Below are 21,164 nucleotides of genomic sequence, written 5' to 3'. Positions count from 1 at the left end.
AATGACCACAGCCCCAGGAGCAGATGAATTTAACACGGGTGTTGAATATGTTGTAGCCTGTGAATCATCTTGTCACTGTCAATTTTCTGGGATATCTCTATTTTGCTAGAAAAGAAAGTTATTCCTAATTCTGGATGCGTCTGGGGGTCTCTGGAGGACAATTGCTGTGTGTTTTCCCTATTTGGAACTTTGGATCTCACAAGGGGGGTGGATTGCACTTGTCAATTTCATTTATGTAGTCCTGATTATATTTCCACTTTTTTTTATTTCTTTCATAATGTAGGTACACGAATTATGTGACAATTTCTGCCACCGGTATATTAGCTGTTTGAAAGGGAAAATGCCTATCGATTTGGTGATAGACGATAGAGAAGGCGGATCAAAATCAGACAGTGAAGATATAACAAGACCAGCAAATCTAACAGATCAGGTATGCGATCTTCAGCCTTCAACATCACTGAAAAAAAAATCTGTATGCATATCGCTTACTGGGTCACTACCGCCTCCTTTTATTATTTGCATGTGATTAAGTTCCTTTTAGATACATTTCCATCAAAATGAAAATTTTTGAATAATGTGGCTATTATTGCTTCATTAAGGCTTGCTCTGGGATTCGACCTGGTGAGATGAGCTTGTAAAAGCATTGCCTGCAAACTTGACCTGTTTCTTGTCGCTTTTAATTTTTGTCTTTATTTTATTTACCCTTTATAGTAATAGAAGCGTTAACAGCCATTCCTCACCTCTGGTTGTTGGTTTTTGTTTAGGAATTTTTTTCCTTCCAAAGAAAAGACTAAAACCTATTTATTTTGTTTTATTAATAATAAATCCAAGGTAGGTGGTCTAAAAAAGACAGCTAAGGTTTGAAATCAAGCAAATGCTGGCTATTTTCTTCCTGTCTATACGGTTCATTAGCCTGTCTTGTCAGTTTTCCTCGGCCCAACGCTTTTAGACCTCACTGAACATTGCTTTGTGCAGTGCCTGCTGCAAACTCGCCCATTTTATTGTACTTAATAGAAAAATAAAACCAGGCCGAGGTTATAAAAACAGATAAATATGGACTTTTTCCCCCTCCCTCCCTTCCACTCATCTTCCAGCTGCTACGTTGTCTCCAGACCCGCTGGTTTAGTGGCTTTTAGAATTGTCAGCGTTTGGAGCAAATTGTGAGCGCTTTACCTCTGTGACAGCGGTGACTTTTGCAGCCTCCTTCCTCCTTCTCTCTCCACCTCCTTTCCCACCCCCCTCCCTTCCTTCTCCACTTGGTTTGATTGGTGGCATATGACTTTTATTTGGAGCTGCTGGCTCTCTCTCTTTTCTCTCTCTATCTGGATTGTTTGAAGGAGTTACAAAAAGCCAATTAAAGTTAAAATGTGAAGAGTGGATGAGCTTAAACTGGGTTCAGGGTGGCTCATTGTTATGAATTGTTGTAACATGTTGGGAGGATTTTGGTTGTTTCCCCCGGCTAAGTAAATAAATAAATAAAAGAATATCCAAAGTTATTCCTTCTTTATGATCTGGCACGTAAATACAGTCTTAAGGAGTCAAGATCAGTTGACTCTGGAGGCCTTCTTCCCTTTGTTAAGGCAAGGCTCAGTCAAGCAGGCTAGGTTTTCCCTAGCAAGATTTGCCATTATCTAGAGCACTATCAGCCAGGGAGTTATTTTATAGATTACTTACCAGAGTACCCTACACTTCAGCCTCAGCATCGTCTAATAGATTTCCCCCTCCCCCTCTCCTCTTAAAAACGACCCAGTATTCTCATCTCTAGGAAAGATAAACGGGGCTTATTGGACTAGTATTATTCTTGTTAGGGTCCAGGGAGAACTGGCTGGTCTGATTTTACAATCGAGAGCAGCTCAGGACTCATTCCCAGGTTTTGGTGATAAAGGAGAGTGAGAAAACTTTCCATAAAATGTATAAAAAGGTGAAGAACAGAGAATTTTAGGAAAACACCGCTTCGTCTAAGTAAAGACAATTGTTGATTATTACCTTCACACTGAGTCTTATATCCAGAGTTAAGCTGTCCACTCTCTAAAACCAGAGAGCAGTTAAATGCAGATTCAGCTGAGAAAAACTTGGGTAGCTGTTGTTGAATAAAAATTGTCATCCAACAAGCCTAACTAGAAAATGGGTTTCTAAAAGCTCCAGAGTGCTGGGTACATAAAGCTATTTGAGCAAATTACAAGAATCGCTCAGGGGCATGAATGAAATCAACACTTTAATTGCCTCCAAAATGAAGATTTATACCCCATTTTCCCAACGAATCATTATTTTATTAAAGTCAGGACTAAAGGGGCAAAGTTACAGTTTTGTGTTGGTGGTGGGTTGTTGTTGTTTTGTCTTTAGAGAATTGATATTATAAAGTAATCCAGATCTCGCTTTAAAATATTTGTCACATGTACCTTGGTTAGTAGTTTACCTCAATGTGTGATTTGTATAGATCGTAATGCGAAAATTAGATTTGCTTCTTAAAAAGTTGTATCTGGTGTAGTTTTCCCTGCCCCGTTTTAACGTTTGGTTTTCGCGTTTGGGGAGATACTGCGGACATTTCTGGGATCACGGCGCTGTTATCTTATTTGGAGTGTGACTGCTCGTGTGTGACCCCAATAATCTTGCTCCGGGCAGAGTAGTTGAATTGGTTTGGTAGGAGCAAAAACAAATCTGATTGTTATCATGTTCCCAGTTTTGTGAGATGTGTGAAGAGGAGGAGGAGGAGAAGATAGGATTGTGCTTCACTTGTAATTGTAGACAGGCCCCGGATTCCTTACAAGTTTTCTGAACCCATTCAGGAACATGGGCACAAGGATGTTGGAAGGAGTGTGCATGCTGAGAGCAGTTTTTCAGCGTTAAAGGGCACCAGTCCTAGCACCTGGGGCCTCTACTTTTCCCTTCCATCTCTCTCCTTCCACCATTACCCCACTCTACCACCCTTCAGGCAGGGAGACCCCCTTATCTACAGAGTCTTGGGAGAAGGGCTCCCACTTTTCATTTGCCTGTGAATGTGGCCAAGGCTCTTTGATACCATGCTGTAGCCTACTTCAGGCTGTGCAGATCTCCCTTCAGGTGTTATGTGAGCCGCAGAGCCTCGTTATCTAATTAACCCCTCTGTCTCTAGAGCCTATGTAGTTCAGGGTTTTGTCTTTTTTTTCCCCTTCCCTTCCCTTCCTTTCCTTTCCTTTCTTTTTTTTTTTTCCCCGTTCCCCATGAGGGCGCAGAGGCGGCCAACTCGGCCCGGCTGGGGAGCAGGGATGTGGGGCTTTGATACCCCGGGATTTCCCGGAGGGATAAGTCGGAGTAAATCCACTTTTGCCCTGTAATGTTTTCTTCTGCTCCTTTTATCTGATTAAGTAGCCACTAGAACTAGTAATCCCACATTTTCTCCTTCCCACCGCCAGCTCCTCCACGACGTCCTGGAGTAGGTCTCTTTGCCCCCCTGCTAAGAAGTCCCGTAGGGCGGCTCCTCCAGATGCTGTCCCTTCCCCACAGAGGGGCCAAGGCCGAGGGAGGGAGGGTTGGCGCCCTCTCCCGACCGCGGTTACCTGCTGTTTGCGCCGACCCTTCAGGTTCTGCCGGCTACAACTCAGGCTCAGCTAGCAGAGACACCCCTCCCGCCCCCTGCAGCTACGCACGGGTGGGGCAGAGAGGGGAAGGTAGTCAGAGGTAGTGGGACTCAAACCACTTTGGTGTCAGGGAGAGGGCGACAGGGTACGGAAGTAGGCTATGTGGCTTGGGGGACCTTGAAGCGGGCAGGAGAGAAGGGAGAAATTGGGAACTGCGGGATGGGAAAAGAGGTAGGGGGCCCCGGATTGGTGTCTGTCAGGGCTGGGGGAGGTAGGAGCGTGCTAAAAAGGGAAACGGAGGCTGGTGGGAGTGGACCGATAAACATGCTATGCAACAATTCTAAGGGAAGAGAGACAGCCCGGAAGAGTCAGGCCTGGAGAAAAGTAGCTAGCTGAGCTGGGAGAAATCGAGGGAGCGGGCACCAGAGGACATGATCCTGGGCCCAGGACTGATGGGTCCACCCATGGCTTCTGTCCGGGGACTCTAGGGGGAATCCACGGATTGAGACGGCTTTCCCCCTACTCCTCTTCGGCCTTAGAAATTGGTCGGAAGGACAAGGAGTAAGAAAAACAACTCAGGCCCAAGTCAAACCCACCCTCCAAGATGTCCCTACTGCTTGTGCTGAGGAGAGAGGGGAGAAAAGGGAGAACATGCAAAAGATTGCACATTGAGCCCCTGACCCCTGACTCTATTCTCTTGCGCCTGTTGAATATCAATCCTGATTTGCGCAACTTTCTTGGGAGAAGAAATGGCCTTCCTTGGGACCGAACCAAAACTTTTGTTTTCCTTAGACAGGTTAAACGTTAGGTATCCTTAGAGGGGCGACTGCTTTTACAGGGGCAAGGGGAAGAGTGTGGGGACCAGAGGGGCTGAATAACAGAGAGGCACCGAGCCAGTGTGGATAAGGATCAGATCTTGTGAGGTGGGATTTGGGTTTGGGTTGGGAGGTGGCGTTTGGATGGGGGAGGGGAGAATGTCTCAGAACTCTAGAGTTGGAAGCGGCTTTTTAGACAGATTATTTTATTAAAATTGGTCAGCATTCTGCTAACCAAATGTTGTATTACTGCTACAGTCGAAGTTCCTACATTTCCATTAGGATGTTTTCCTACAAGGAGCTGGAATTGTATTCGAACACCTCCTCTTTCCGCCTCTTCTCTCTCCCACTCCATTATTTCCAGGGGAAGAAGGTTTGAATGCATTATTTTTTTTTAGGGGAGAGGGATGTGAGGAGTAGAGGAGGAAAGAAAATTACTCCATGTCCTTGATAGGTTGGAAACCTGCTTAAAAAATAGAGGAGGTGACCATATATTTACTAATACTTAGTAGAAATGAAAACCATTTATTTTCATCCAATAAGGAGACTGTTAGACAAGCAGCAGGAGGCAGTAAAATGGTCTCTTTGTCAGGTAGTTTGTTTCTAAATGCTTACATTTGGATACATCTTATTTAAATTGTAAATGTTTGATGGAGCTGTGAAAAGGGTCATACCGCTGTCTTCATACTAGAGCTTCTGGTGCCCCAAGCCCTGTGTGCTGTAGGGCCTTCACTGGTGAATGCCATGATAACAGTATCATCTAAGTTTAGTTTTGATTGTTGATATGGGTCATGTGTTCCATTCTTAATTCTTCTTTGAAATATGTCAAAGGGAAGTGATAGCAGGATTCCCTTTAATGATTAAATAATAAGGTGTTGACTGCTTGTCACTACACCAGCTAATTAGGATGTTCATTCTAGGCCATTTATTGCTTTGTACCTTTTGAATGGAAAGTTAGTTGTGTACCGGGTGTGTTTTTATTGGTACTTTATGATTGGGTCACAGTACTTATTTAGAACTGAACTCTCCAGTCAATGTGTTGCTGCTTAATGTGCACAGATTTTTGAGAAATAGTAAATGTATATTAGTACACCCCCTACATAGATGTGCATATGTATGTGTGTGTGTGTGTGTATCTATAAATGCACATATATTCCCATTACATTGAGGCTCAATGAAATCCCCCCTAAGTGTAGGTACTAGTTGGGGGGTGGGGGGAGAGCATCTCCCTTTTTATTCCTGATTAGGCCCCTCAGTGATAGTTCCTGCTGCAAGTCCCTTGGTTAAAGGAAGACAGTGAGAGCTTTGCAAGTTTTTGCAAGAAGAGTCCCTAACTATTAGTGATTTCCCTAACTCAGTGGCTACAGGTCACTAGAGCAGCTTCCCTGTCTCCTCAGAGGGAAGCCATTGCCTACCGTTCTGAAACCTGGAGAGTGCTTTTTCTACTGCTCTTATTCTCAGACTTAAAGACCATTTTAAAAAAAAATGAAGGAAGGAAGGATGTGTAATGGGAAGGGGAAAGGAGGATTACAAGTTAGAACTTAGCATTGTAAAAATGCAACCAAAATGTTCCTGTGGTTGCACAACTTTGAAAATAAACATTTAAAAAATAATTTTATTTTCCAACACTTGCATGTTTAAGTTTTTTAAATGTTTGTCATTGTCCAAAAAGATTTAAAACACAGCTGTTGCTAGGTGTTGGGAGGAAAATTATGCAGTGTGTCTCCATACGATTAAAAAACAAAGACTGTATTCACGTACTAGAAATTGAGTTTTTAAGTTAATACAAATATGCTATACTATTACCAAGGAGTTGACTAGTAGAAAATCAGTTTACCTTAAGTCCTGGGGTTCTCTAGGAGGACCTATAACTTTTAACTCTTTGTAAAACTTTTATGTGCGTGTGTGTGTGTGGGACACACACACACATAATGTATACATGCACACACATGTGTATATCTCTCTCTCTTTGTATTTATGGTAAGAAATTTGCCTAAACAATAAGATGCACATGGATAATTCACTTTCAAACTATTCTTTGTAAAAGAGTGTGGTATTCATTTTTTAAAAGAAAAAAATCAATAATATAAATCCACACAAGTTGGTTTGGTGTTGGAAATATGTTATGCCTTTTTATTGTGAAAACAATACTTTCTTATGTTATGTAAACATGTCAAACAAATGTAAAATACTAAAGTTTTAATAAATGATCATTTAATCATCATACACAAGCCAATTATGTGTACAGAAACTTTTTAAAGGAAAGTAGGCAAACAGCCAAATTCCTATAGGGACTAGTAGGGAAATGATCAAAAATGAACATGAAATGAGACTTCCTGTAAGAAGGTCTATAATTCAACATTATTTGACTCCACAGACAGGGAAGTAGTTGACGGATAGTAAACTGATACCAGGCTCAGTCATTTTTGTTACATAGTCTTAAATATTTGCAACTGTAGCATTTTACTCAGCTAAAAAAAATTTCCATTATGAAAGCTATCATATTTTTATAGAAGGAATACAAAATATACAATAGTTTTGCAAATTTCATCACTTTCCCAAAATGTAAAAGTGCATTTACTTGATTTTTCTTTTCAAGACAAAATAGTAGGACATTTTATTTTATAATAAAGAACATAAAATAGAATGCATGTAGTACAGTTACAGGGAGGAGGTTTGGGGAAGTAGGGAACCTGTCAAACTGGGAGTCAGAAGCCCTTGGGTTTAAACTCTGACTCCGAAGACTTAATCCATGTGTGACTGTGGGTCAGTCACTTAACCACTCAATCACAATTTCCTTAGAGGTAGAGTATAGGTAATAGTAGTACTTGCACTACTTAAATGCTTTGTAAACCTAAAAATACTAAATGCAAACTCTATTTGGTGAGCATTTTCCAGATAATAGGGCAAACGTTTTCAAAATCCTAAGTGAAACAACTCTGCCATAATTTGTGTTGAGCTCATCACTGTTTCTCAGTAGGAAGCACTGAGATAACTTGATCAATAACTGTCAAAAACTGAAATGAATCTTAGTAAATTTTTAACTTTGCTTCATCTTGAACCCTAATCCAAAAATGCGGCTTTTAGGATCCAGTTAAAGTTCTTATATCCTCCATTTACAATTGTGAATTAAATTTTGGTATCAAATTATTCATTTGTAAATTTAAGCAAATATTAGAGTCAGAGTTATATTGAGAACAAAGACATCCTCATTCTGTTTTTAATTCACTGTGGATCAGAGAGATCTGCAAATCCTTGCTGTGGTCTTGAACAGCCACCCTATCCCAAGTGTATCAATATACAACTTTTGTCCAATTTCCCACAGTTGATATGTTGTTATATCCCATATTATATATCAGTTTATTTAGATACTTGGCATCTTAATAAATGACATTCAGAATCTTATATAAGATTAGCATAAATATACTAATTTAAATATTTGTTACTGGAATATAATTTAAATCAATTTAATGAATTTGGATAAAATTAAAAGCAAATGAAAACTTCAAAGTGTTATCTTCTCAATGTTTTTACTAGATAACTTTTCCTACCTAGAAAAGATATATAATTAATGGACAAAATGAAAAAGAAAAAAAATTACAAATCTTTCAAAACTCTTCTTGTCCCTAAATGACCAAAATTGACTTTGACATCTGACGATTTGTTGACCCATTGGAAAACCAAGCTAACTTTAAACTTTGTCATATTATATATTGTTGTCCACCTGTGTTGTGGATATATTCAGTCAGTTACAAGTCATATTTCTCATACTATTAAATCTTAGAGATGTGTATTATCCATGGTATAAATTTTCCATATCTCATTTTATGAGATACAACTTAACGGACAATAAATACATAGTGAAAATAAACATATTACTTATAATCTATAAAAATGTAATTGATCGATTGATTTGTCTTTTGATGTGTAGGAATCGTTTCTATTTAGATTAATGGAATTTATTCATATTCACTGAATAAAATGCCAGAGTGTAATGTTAGTGTTCTTAATTTTAAAACATTCAAATAACTTTGCTCTCCTTAATACATGTGCTCAATAGAAAAGCTGAAAATTCACTATACAAAAAGTTTAACCTAAGTTTTATGATCTAGTTGGTTATTCATTATGAATGGAGCTTTACTTTTCACCATAGATACTTTTAAAATGCATTCTTCCAAGTACTTAGGACAACCTAAGCAATGGAATAAGTGAATTCTCACGGGGTATAGTTTTCCTCCCCCTCCCCCGACATACTATGTTAGCTAAATAGAGGAGGTTATGTGCTTATTTTCATTTTATTTATTATTGATATGTTGTCATTATTCCTGGTCTTTCCTGTTACTTTAAAACACTGTTAGATTCATGGTGTTTTTTTTTAATTGACTTCAAATATTTGGGTTGTTGGTAATAATTATTTCAGGAAGACAGCATCATAATTTGTTTCTTGTTATTTGTTTTACATTGTTTTTACAAAGCTCCTTACACCAGAAATGTAAACTTGAGCTATTTTATCTGTCTTAACTCCGGATTTTCTTATATGTGTGCCACTAGGGTTATTATCTAATTATATGTGTGGCTGTCCTTGACACAATAAAAATAAGGCTCACTGACTTAAAAATAAATAATGTGGACCCAAAGTTTGTGAGCCATTCTGTCTTACGGAAGGACCTTCACAACTGTATATAAATTCCTATCTATTATGACATTTGTTTTCCTCAAAGCTGTGGGTTTTTTGAGCTAAAGATCCATATCAGTTCCTTCACACTCTTCCTCTAAATATTTGGGGGTTTTTCGTGAATATGTTTTTAACTGATAGACCGTTCTGGTTTTAGATCTCCATATTCGAAATTTGCATTGATATCATATCTCATAGAAACGTTTGTAACTTGTGTGCATTCCTGGCTGTTATGAATCTCTGATGAGATGGAATTTATAATGAAATAGTCATAGACTGCTAAAAAGGACAATCATGGCAATTACTTGAATTAACCAGAGAACGTTTTGTCTTCCATAAAAATTGCCAACTTGATAAAGACATTTCTTGGTATTTCTATCTCTCTACGTACCCCTCCCACTGAAAGTGGGTTGAGAATGATTTTGTTTCTCCTGAGAAAGAAACTCACCTTAACATCTCCATAATTCCTAGACACCTTCATTAACACTGCCTTATAGACAAGTTAAAATTAACTGCAATAATGGTGCTTGTCCTTATTCAGTGAAAACTTCTAACCAATTAAAAAAAACATGTTTTTTTCCTAACTAAAAACATTTCTAAGGCATATTTACTCTACCTATATATAATAGCTACCATACTGTGGGCTCTCAATAATATTAAACAATAAATCAACTCACTGCTAAGGCATTTGAACTTTTTGAGTAGGATATTTTTACAAAAGGAAAATGAAGAACTGTATATATAAACTGAAGGGAAATTTGGGAACTTAGAGTTGCCCACTCAAAATTTTTTAGAACATAATAAAAATGTTTATGTAAAGGCCATTGCCAACTTTGCATGCTAATCACAACAATAAATATTTGCCCTCCAAGAGTGTACTTGGTGCTCTGAATCAGGCAGATGTGTTCTATGTTACTACACTAAATTGACCCAAGAAATACTCATCGATGCAACTTCAGCTCATGAAGCAGTAAGATAGGGTGAAACTGGACAAGATGCCATTATAGGTAGACCTAGTGATGAAATTCATTTTTTTAAAAATAAATTTTACCCTATGACTTAATTTGTGAGGGGTTCAATTGTAACTTATAAGCTTTAGAATGTAGAAAGTTTCCTAGAGGGCTTAAGAGGTCAAATGACTTGCCCAAAGTCACTCAGATATTGTATATTAGTGTTAAGACTTGAACCAAAGCCTTCTGATTCAAGTCCAAGGCTTGACCTTCCATTGTTTTCAAATGGCAAGTGGAAAACAGATTTTTCTGGAAATGAAAGCACAAATAACTTATGATGAAAGGGAAGAAAGGGTTAATAGGTTCCTTTCACCATTCTTCTTTTTGCATTTATATTATTTTTCATTTAGTTTCTTATTATGCTCAATAATAATAAAAAATGCAAACTATCTAATTCTATTTAGTGGAAACTGTTTTTAATGACCACCATGAAAAGAATGAAAATCAAAAGTTTATACATCGGGAGCTATACCAAAAATAGTTAATAGTGAGATCAAAAATTGAAATTTATCTGACAGATAGGGAAGTTACCTACTTATTATATGCCACTTTTGACTTAGGAAGGCACCTCTGTCTCATGAAGATAAATTCCATATGCTCAGTAAAGTTATGGCATATTCCCTATAAATAATGTATACAATAGACTGTAAATAAGTAATACATTTATCTGAACTGTTCAAGAGTGAAGGGCAGGGTTGCCACTCAGGAGACATGGTCTCTTATGAATGAACAATTTCAAATAAAAGTAATATTTAATGGCAATCTATCACCTAAAGTGTTTGTAGTAGAATTTTCTTAATTAAAATGCAAAGGAGATTTAAAACCCATCCTGATTTTGGTGTGGAGTTGATGAAGCAGGAAAGCTTGTAAGGAAACTTTAAAACTAATCTTTGAAAGACAGAATATAACACTACTGCTCCACTTGAAGTTAAGTATTGTAACTAACAGAAAACTATTTTGCTCTTGACCAGCCAGTTTTTAATCCCTTCTCTTGTGACCAATAAAATAATTTGATTTAAAAGTTTTATTTTTGGGTTCATATGCATCTTGTTTCTATGAGAATGTATAGAGAGATGTGTGAATTACGTAGGTTTCACAAGATATTTAATACCAACCCACCGATTTTAATTAATTTTCTATTTATTAAAAATTAGCAGCATTTTGTAAATTGAAAAAAAGGCATCATTTTGTAACACTAGGGACCTTTAAAAAGATGGCAAGGTGAATCAGAAAAATACCATGCTGATGAAGCCACATATTTTTCTTCTGTCAGCTTACTATAGCAATATAGAAAATGCTCGTTAAATGCATATTAAGTGCCAAGTAAATTAAGGCCACAGAATGTACAGTTTTATGGAACCTCAGATGTCATCTAGTCCTATTCTCTTATTTTAGAGATGAAGGAATTAAGGGTAAGGGAAAAGAAGTGACAAGTCACTTGACCTTGGTCACACTGAGAATAACTAAAAGAGCTAGGATTTGAACCAAGGTTCTTGATCTCTGAATACTCTTTCCCAGAACCATGTTTCTGAGTTGGTGCATAAATTTTTATTGTTTCATATAGATAGTAATGATATATATATTTCTATAACGACAACCATTTTTGTCCTGTTCTCCAGGAAAGTTTTTGGTTGTTGCATATGCATATGTGAACACACACACGCACATATGCATGCGTGCAAATAGGTTAAATGACTCACCCAGTGTTCACACAGCAGAAAACTTAGGTCTTTCTGACTGAAGGGCCAGCCTTCTCTCAATAGGCTCTGCTGCCTCTCCTATTTTTTAGCTTCCTAACTTTCAATGTTGTGAGGTTTTCTGTTGTGATGTTCAAAAAAGTATGTCTGACTGCCACTCCAGCAGAATCTAGAAAGTTTTGAATATTTACTGAGAGCCCATACAGTATGTTTGGTACCTTAGAGCATGGAGAAAAGATCCAACTATTTTCAGATTAGTAGTAGGAGACACATGGTTATGTTTATTAAATGTTTTCCACCATGTGTTGGTCTTTAAACATTTCTAAACTTAGAACAGCATATATGTCAATAATGATCTCATTTGTGATGAAGTTGCCCTAATTAACCAAAGCTTAACCTACCTGAACCTACCTGATATGGCTACAGATATTCACAGGTTCTGGTCACTCTTTCAATTATGTATTTTAAACTATATAGTACTTTAATAATCATAGTCAAAAGATCAAATAGTTGACATAGAAAATGTCAACGCGCTTTGCATGAGCCCTTGTAAAAATATGAAGTTTTCAATTGCCTTTGATGACTTTATGATGAAAAAAAGGAAACAAAATTATTTTTTCACATTGGTATAAAATTTAAAGTTTCAGAAGTATATTAAAAGTGACGGGTATTTCTCAAAAAAAAAATCTGATTAGAAATATATGGAGATAGGAGCATTTCTATTAAAAGAGGCAATTTAAAAGTATGTTTAGAATTGTAGATACATAGATTTAGATCAGGAAGGGACTTTGGAGATAATATCGTTTAATCCAGTGACATCATACTCAAATACAAATGAAGCTCTGTGGGCTGCATGATGACTTTGAAAACCACAAATTGACATTATTGATGTCGTATTTTATTCATTTTATTAAACATTTTCCAATTGCATTTTAATCTGGGTGGGAATCTACTTGTAGTTTGCCTGTTGCCTTGATATGATGCCTTTGGTCCTTGACTCTGTTGATGAGGTTCATAATTGAGACTCATCGAATTTTAAGTGATTTCCTTGTGGACAATGAAAACCACTGAATTTTTGTGTCTTTATATCTCCCAGTGAGTAGCACAATGGTAGCACAAGTACACAGTAGGTACTTTAAAGTGTTGAATTTGATTGAGTCAAATTGAATTGCCTAACATCACACAACTGATTAGAGTGGAAAAACTGAAACTAGAATCACAGCCCCCAGCTTTTCAGTCCTGGTATAGTATTTAATGAAATCAAGTAAAAAAATGTAAATCTGCAGAAATCAGTTATTTTGCAAAATGGGGATGTCTTATTTAACATAGCAAACCTCAGTCAAGTTCAAGCTGAATGCGTTGCTTCCCTGCTTCCAGATGAGATCAGAACCGCTTTCTGTAGTTTGAAAGCACAAAAGCAGATCAAACAGAAAGTTGCAGAAAATAGGGGTAAATAAACAAGGAAACTGATTATGGGTAACTTTCAGTTAATATAAACTCCCTAGCATCCTTCAAAGACCAGTTCAGGTAACACTTGCTACACTAGGCCTTTCTTGATCCTCCCAGGTGTTGGCACTGTACTCCTTTTGAAATTACTTTGTATTTACTGGCATTCATGTTGTCATCTCTCCCCCCACCATCATCATCGTCATCATCTTTTCTTCCTTTCCTCCTCTTCCTCTCTTCTTCCTCTTCCCTCACTTGCCCTTTCCTCCTTTCTTTCCCTCTTTTTATTCCCTGTGCCCTACTTAATAGATGCATGTTGAATTGAATTGTATCCCCACAAATGGGATGGTTTTATGGTATTGTTGAGGACCAGTATTTCCCACCTTCCCTGGTAGCTGCTTCAATGTCAGAATTCCTGTGGTGTCCTCTTTCCTTTTAACAGATGTTTCCTTATTGTAATAATGGCTTTGCAATTATCAGTGAGTAAAGTATTACTTTTTTAAAAAAGGGAAGTCACTCAAGTAACATGCTAAAATTTTACAGTGAACCAGCAGAAGTAAAGCATCAGCCCCAAATTTTCACTCTACATCACTTTATGCTGACTAGGGAGAATAGTGTCTGTATTCTCAAATGTCCAGTTCTCTGTGGTTTCCTAAAAGGAATAGGATAGGATATTTGTTATTAGGAAACACACCTAAGCTTATTTTTTCTTAAGAGTCTCCTATTACTAACCTGAACTTTTGAATGATTTACTAAAAATGATAGGAAATTTAGCTGACAGGAAAAAAATAAAAATGAAAACCAGTTTCACCTTAAAAATGAAGAGATTATTGTGAAGTAATTGAATAGAAAAGTTAGAAATAGGCTGGAACTATTTGGCTCAGGCCCTTTTAGTCAGCCAAACACTTAATAGAATGATAGGTTTTTTAAGTTGGAAAGCACCTTAGAAATCATCTATTAATTCAATTAATCATTTATAATTTAATTTATTTAATATTGAAAGAATTTATTTATAACCCTCTACCTCACAGATAATGAGACCAAGGCTCAGAGAAGTGAAGGAAGAGGTCACACAAGTGGTAAATAGAAGAGCCAGGATTCAGGTGTAGGTCCCTTGCCTCCCACTCCAGTCTGCTTTCTACTGTATCCCATGCAATATACATACATATGTACATATGCACACATACACATATATACATAGATACACACACATATATAGTTTTATTAATTGTTGCATGAGACAACTTATGAACCAATTTAGATTTCTATAGTAACATATTTCTTAGGGTTAGAGAATCAACAAATTTAATTCAACAAAACATTTGTTAAATACATACCATATGCTTGAAATTGTGGTAGGAACTGGAGACACAAAGGCTGCTCCCTCAGTGAGCTTATAGTCTACTGGGAAAACTGCAGTTATGTAACACTTGAATGTTTGCTGTGTTCTCATACAACACTCCTGTAAGTGAACTGGTGAAAGCTTTATTGCCCTCATTTTACAGGATGGGAAACTGGAATGAAAGTTCTGACAGTTCAGTACCTTATTTGTGGTCACAATCAGTCAATGAAAAAGTGTATACTGAGTGTCCTACTGTGTGCCAGGAAAACAGCTAGTTTGTATTGGAAGCAGTATTTAAACCCAGGGATCCTGATGCCAAATTCAATATCCTTTCCATAAGTATTGGCTGATTCTCCTCACTTTCTAATTTTGAAATTTTGGGGAAATCTAAATACTTTGTGGATAATATGATATCCATTCTTCATAATAACTTTTCTTTCTACCTATTTCCCTCCTTACTATCCATTATCTTTTTGCATTTAAAAATAATGCATTGGAAAGTGACTTTATATTGGAAATATTGATATTACCAGATTTCAAATGATAGTATACTGGGATCAACTATATTTTGGGTTTTTTTAAGTTAGGAAAGTTGTAAAAGTATATATGTATTCTGGGGTTTTATCTGAAACTGTATTTGATTATTTCAGTTGGTGATTTGCCTTTTTTTATTATTATTTTCTTTGTTTTCAGTGTAAATTTGCCTTTTTTAAAAAAAAAAAGACCTATTATTTCATCAGAGTAGAGAGTTTTCTAGAGAACTTTCTTTATTAATGCAGATCAGCAGCTGCTCTGAAATTTTAGTCTGAAAGAGTTGCTTGGGGAACAGAAAGATTAAGTAACTTAATCAGGCTAATATAACCAGCATGGAGCAGAAGCAGAGCCTGAACCCAGGACTTCCTGAGTCTGAGATAGCTCTGTCCACACTACATTGTAGACACGATATTGACTCTCTTTGGAGTTAGGTATTCATTTTAACCTCTGTGGATGTATTGAATCAGTCCTACAGATGAGTAGAAGACTTTAAATCTAAGACCTAAAGCAAGTCATTTGAGGCTAAAAAAATAAGAATCCTAAAAAATATTTTTAAAGGCAGTTAGGGTTAAGTGATTTGCCCAGGATCACACAGCTAGTAAGTGTCTGTGACTAGATGTGAATTCAGGTTCTCCTGACTCTAGGACTAGTGCTTTATGTGCTCCAATTCTAACCCTAAACCTAACCTACCTGCCCCCATAAGCATTTTTTAAATGGTTTAGAACATGGATAGGGAAGGGAACAACCATTTATTAAACACCTAGGATGTACCAGATAATATATGAAATGCTTTACAAATGTGGCCTTATTTGACTTTCGCAACTCATTGATAGAAGTGCTATTATCCCCACTTTTATAGTTGGGGAGACTGAAGCAGGTACCTATTAAGGGACTTGTCCAGAGTCACATAGGTGGGAAGTGTCTGAATCTAAATGTGAATTCAAGTCCTTTCTGACTCCAGTTCAGTGCTCTATCCCTGAAGCCATCTAGCTGCCTCATTACGTTGATGAAACCCTTCTTCAAAGCCCTAAGTCTTACTTCCTACTGCATGACTAGGTAAAGCACGTGTGGGAACTTAGAAAGAAAGTGCAAAAAAGGTTTGTGGACAGATAGACTTTTTAAAGGCATCTATAAGACTGTATCCAAATTCATTAAAATAATTTAAATTGGTTCTTTCTATATCTTTATGTTCTTTTCCAAGTATGTATGGACCTGAAGCTTTATTTTACTGACCAGTGGAGCTTATATAAAATGTTTCATTTAAATATGAAACATTATTCCTTGGAGAATTCTAATTGAAGGCAACTCCCCCCAACATGCACAAAATTATTTTGCTCTTCCTATATGTCTCATTATGCAGAGAATGTTTTATATTTGAAAAAAATACATATTTTCTATTTGTACTTGAGAACTCTACATATAGATCTTGATTTAATAGATTCTTTCTCTTCCTACAAAATACTATATACTTGGATATTATTGCTTCTTAATAGGAACAAATACCAAGTTTATTAAAATTTATTTGCTAAATTCTTAGTAGTTGACTGTAGTGACTGTTTTAGTAGGTCACTTATACACCTATTTATTATTATAACTAGATACAATTTAGATCATTAAGATACATTTTCAGATTAAAAATGTACATTGCCCAGTATGATGTGGCAGATACTGAAATAAGAGTACTATTCTCATGATTCAAAGTCATAGATTTGGAGGTGAGATCCCTGGTTTTCATGGCCTTGCCAATAATTCACTATGTGCCCTTGAGTCAATGAAGCTACCTTTTACAGTCATTGCTAAGTGGGAGTAATCAGCCTATTTCCTATCAGGGCTCTGATAGTTCAGTTGGAGATATGCCAAATAGAAAGGGAAAGGTAAGAACAAAAAGATAAGGCAAAGAGAGAACTAATAAAGGGAAAATAGAGGAGGAAGTGGTAGGAAGAATGAAAGAGACACCAAGAAAAGGCTTAACTGATAGATGGTAAAGTAATAGAAAGTCACATACACACAAACCCAGCCCAAAGTGGTGAGGTTCACTGCCAGGAGGAGCCTAGGACAGCCTGGGTCACTTTTTAGTGGACTTGGTGAAAGCTTTAGTGAGGTTCAATGTGGCATTTCATACTGACCTATCAGTTTAATCAATATTTTGGGAATATTAAGAAAAACAACTTTTAACAAGGTTGCGAGTTGTTTTTAGAAGTGCTGACCACTGTTCCCATCTCTTGAACATCTTGGCCTGTGTTCTTGCCTCTCTATTACTTCTGAGAGGCAAAGGCAAAATTTTTGGGGGTGGGGAAGCCTAAAGAAACTACCTCAGCTAAATGAATTTTGCTTGGCAGTCCAATGATGTTTTAAATTCACATACAGTGTTTCACATTCTCCCCAAATGAGACTGAACAGGAAGGGGACAGATTACAGAATTACAGAATGTTTTGTTTTCTTTTTGTCAGAGCTATGGCAAATTGAAAATCATGGAGCCTACCAGAAAGTTTTGTCACTTTGATCAGCATGCTTTGGCTATTAAACAAGCAAAAAGTGTGGGTAATTGAAACTTTAAATAGGAGTCTGGGTATTCCAGGCTTGCAAATGGGAAAAAAAGAATTTCATGATCCCTTGTTTTCCCCTTAAACTGCCATTGCTTCAGTTCCTTACTGAAAGTATGCAGCATAGCTAAACAGAAGTAATACGGTAGACACACAGGAAGTTTAATCCCCCCTTTTTAGATTAAGAACAAGTCTCATAGCTAAATTTTCTCTCCTTCCTCTACAAGCCACAGGTCTACCTTCCATTGCTTTACCTATGTTCCAACCCTTTCCTGTGACAATTTCAGTAGATGAGGAGGGGGTATGATGTCATTAAAAAATTCTTAAGACATGCTGACAGTAGATGAAGACCTCAAATTTTTAGGTTGCGTAATGACTTCTACTTGGAATTGCTGCATCTCCCCTTTTACAGGCAGGGGATGGATCTTTCTTATTGGAAGGAATTGAACTGTTCACCTTTGGAGGCAAGCCAAGTTTTTCAGAACTCTAGAGTCTATTTTACTGAAAAGACCCTAGTGGTTTGAAAGAGGAAATGTACTTCTGGAAAAGTAAGTCAACTGCTGGTATGCAGGGTGGTTATATACTGTTCATCTTTACTTTTGTGACTAACCATTGGATCACACTTCTTCACATGGTTGGTCACTGACATCTTTAGTGCAAAAGTCAATAGACTCTCAATTATTTGCCTTGTTGAATGGGACCAGTCGGCCAGATAATCCAAAAATCATTTCTGTTGGCTTTGGAATGCCAAATGTGAGCATTATATTGCTTATGTGATTTGGGAAGCAGTAAGTTCATCTGCCTCCCTCCACCTCCCCCCCAAACCAGGTGAATTTTCAAGTGTTTAGCATTGAAAGCCCTTCAGGTACTAACCCCTTTCTTATTTTTTCAACCTTCTTATACTTTCCTTTCCATTCTCTTCCCCTCCATATCCAGGTACACTCACCTGTTTGCTGTTCCTCACCCAGGACCCTCCGCCCCCTAACTTCCATGTATTTGCTTTGGCTGCCCCTCATGCTGGAAATCCTCTCTTTTCATCTCAAGCTTTTAGCTTTCCTGGCTTCCCTGAGGGCTCAGATCAAGGCTCACCTTTAAAAAGGAGGGCTTCCCTTGCCCTAACCCCTCACATCCCAGTCCCTCCCTTTTAAAATTATCTTCTTTTCACACTAGATAAGCATAGATTTACTTGCAAGTTGTCTCCTCCAGTAGAAAGTGGGTTCCTTGAGAGTAGGGACCATATTTTTTGCCTTTCTTTGTGTCCCTAGTGCATAGCACGGTGTTTGGCATATAGTAAGTACTCAATAAATTCTTGTTGACTAACAGACTGGGAGATGGTCCATGGCATCCTGAAAAGCAGGATATGCCAGGCTATGACTAAAAATTGCCCCTGCTGGCAAAGTGGATAAACCTCTAGTGGTAAATTGAAAGCTCACTAGGTAAATCTACATCATTACATTATATTATTGTCTGTATTTGTGTGAAAACTTTAAAAAAAAAATCTTTCCATACTTGTAAAGTTTCTTTTGGTGTTTTATGGTAATAATTTTGGAAATCACTGTTTCCAAGTAACAGGTGTATCACTATCCTTTACTTTCTTGATTGATGTGTCAGATGTAAAAGGACCAGCCAATTCCAAGAATATATGGGAGGGAGGCAGGAAGTATTAAAGCGTATGGAAGACTTTTTATGATGTCATTAGACCTACTGGGGATTACTAACCAGATTAGCCTAGCGTATTAGAAGGGAACTTTACTTAGATTTAAAGCTATGGAGACCTGAGTTCAAATCCTACCCCAGATACTTATTGTGTGACCCTGTGCAGATTGCTTAATCTCCCTCTCCCTCAGTCTCTTTATCTGTCAAATGGGGATGATGAGAGTATCTCACAGGGTTTTTGTGAAGGTCGAAGGAAATAATATATGTAAGTACTTTCTAAACCTCAAAGTGCCATATAAATACTGGCCATCATTGGCTAAGATATAATAACAAGACTATAATAACAGACTTTGAAGTTGCAAAGATATACATAAATATATGAACACACACATTTTTGAGGCAGCTGAATGGTGGAGTGAATTGAGCACTGAAACTGTAATCAGGGAGACCTGGGTTCAAATTCAGCCTCACATAATTCCTAGGTATATGACCCTGAGCAAGTCACTTAACCTCTATTTACCACAGTTTCCTCAATAGGGATAATAATAGCACCTACTTCCGAAGGTTGGTGTGAGGATAGAATGAGACAATATTTGTAAATACTTTGCAAACCGTATAAATGCTAGTTATTGTTATTTATTGATGTGCACAGAGAATAATGGTTATTGAGCTGTGGCAGTGTTTCCATTTTCACTGCTAGAAACTAGAATATAAACATCGTATTAACCACATTATTTTGAAAAGAGTTTAGTGTAGATCTTCATCCCCTCTTATTTCAGCATAGTATAGTGGAAAGAAAGCTGATATTAAAGACAGAGTTAGAAATGGTGTAGTGAATAGGCACTGGACGAGGAGTCAAGACTTGAGTTCAAGTATTGCCACAGTTACTTACTCACTGTGTGACCCGGGGTGAATTACTTAGCCAGCCTGCCTCAGTTTCCTCAAATGTAAAATGGAGATAATGTCATTGACTACCTGTGGGTGCTGTGAGGACCAAATAAGATAATATTTGTAAAGCACATTTCCAATCTTAAAAGCAGTATATTAATGGTAACTTATTTTTAGAAGATCTAAGTTCAAACATTGGCTCAAACAACTACTACCTGTGTGACCTTTAGCAAGTCAATTATTCTCTCTGGGCCTCCAGATTCCTTATCTATAAAATGAGAGTGTTGGATTCAGTGACCTCCAGAGTCCCTGCCTGGCTCTAAATCTATGTCTGCACAGTACCTTTTCTCAGAGGATTATCTTCTGGGACAATTGACTATAAATGTTGTTGATCATATACCCCATTGGTATAAACTTCTGAGCATGCACCTCCAAGACGTGTATATCACTTATTCATTAGTTATGCATCCTGATGAATATCTGGTTACTGGATTCAGATGGCTCTGGGGGAGAAGTGAGGCTGGTGACCTGCACAGCCCTCCCTCAGTCAAAACAAAGGCAAGTACAAGTCATGGCATCATTTCTCTGATGGCATGGTCTTCTTTGGCAACAAAGGACGAACACACACACACTACTGTACTAATAATTGAGTACATTATAAAACACAAAAATGGAAATTAAGAAGGATGAAAATCTAAAGAATAATTGATCCTACTGTTGATGGAGTTTGAATAGGGGAGTGACATGATCAGACTTACATTTAGGAAAATCACTTTGGCAGCTGTGTGGAAATGGATTAGGGAGGGGAGAGATTTGAGGCTGGGAGTCCATTGCAGACTTCTAGGCAGGAGATGATAAGGGCCTGAACTAAGGTGGTGGCAGTAGTTATCAAGAAAAGGATGTATGTGAAACATATAGGAGGTTGAATTGGCAAGATTTGACAACTGGTTATGTTGGGTGAAGGAGAATGAGGAGTTGAAGGTGGTACCAAAGTTGTGGAT

General features: G+C 37.5%; 1 protein-coding gene across 7 annotated transcripts in view; it reads left to right on the top strand.

Moving 5' to 3' along the window:
• Nucleotides 1–21,164, top strand: part of MEIS1 (Meis homeobox 1) — a 158,373-nt gene that overhangs the window by 7,555 nt on the left and 129,654 nt on the right. For all 7 annotated transcript variants that reach the window (XM_072635386.1, XM_072635391.1, XM_072635385.1 and 4 more), the window contains one exon: nucleotides 284–430. In XM_072635386.1, coding sequence (XP_072491487.1) covers nucleotides 284–430 — 147 coding nt within the window. The remainder of the gene's footprint in view (nucleotides 1–283; nucleotides 431–21,164) is intronic.

The sequence above is a fragment of the Notamacropus eugenii genome, chromosome 1 (assembly GCF_028372415.1).
Source record: "Notamacropus eugenii isolate mMacEug1 chromosome 1, mMacEug1.pri_v2, whole genome shotgun sequence".
Lineage (NCBI taxonomy): Eukaryota > Metazoa > Chordata > Mammalia > Diprotodontia > Macropodidae > Notamacropus > Notamacropus eugenii.
This window is presented reverse-complemented; position numbering and strand designations above follow the sequence as displayed.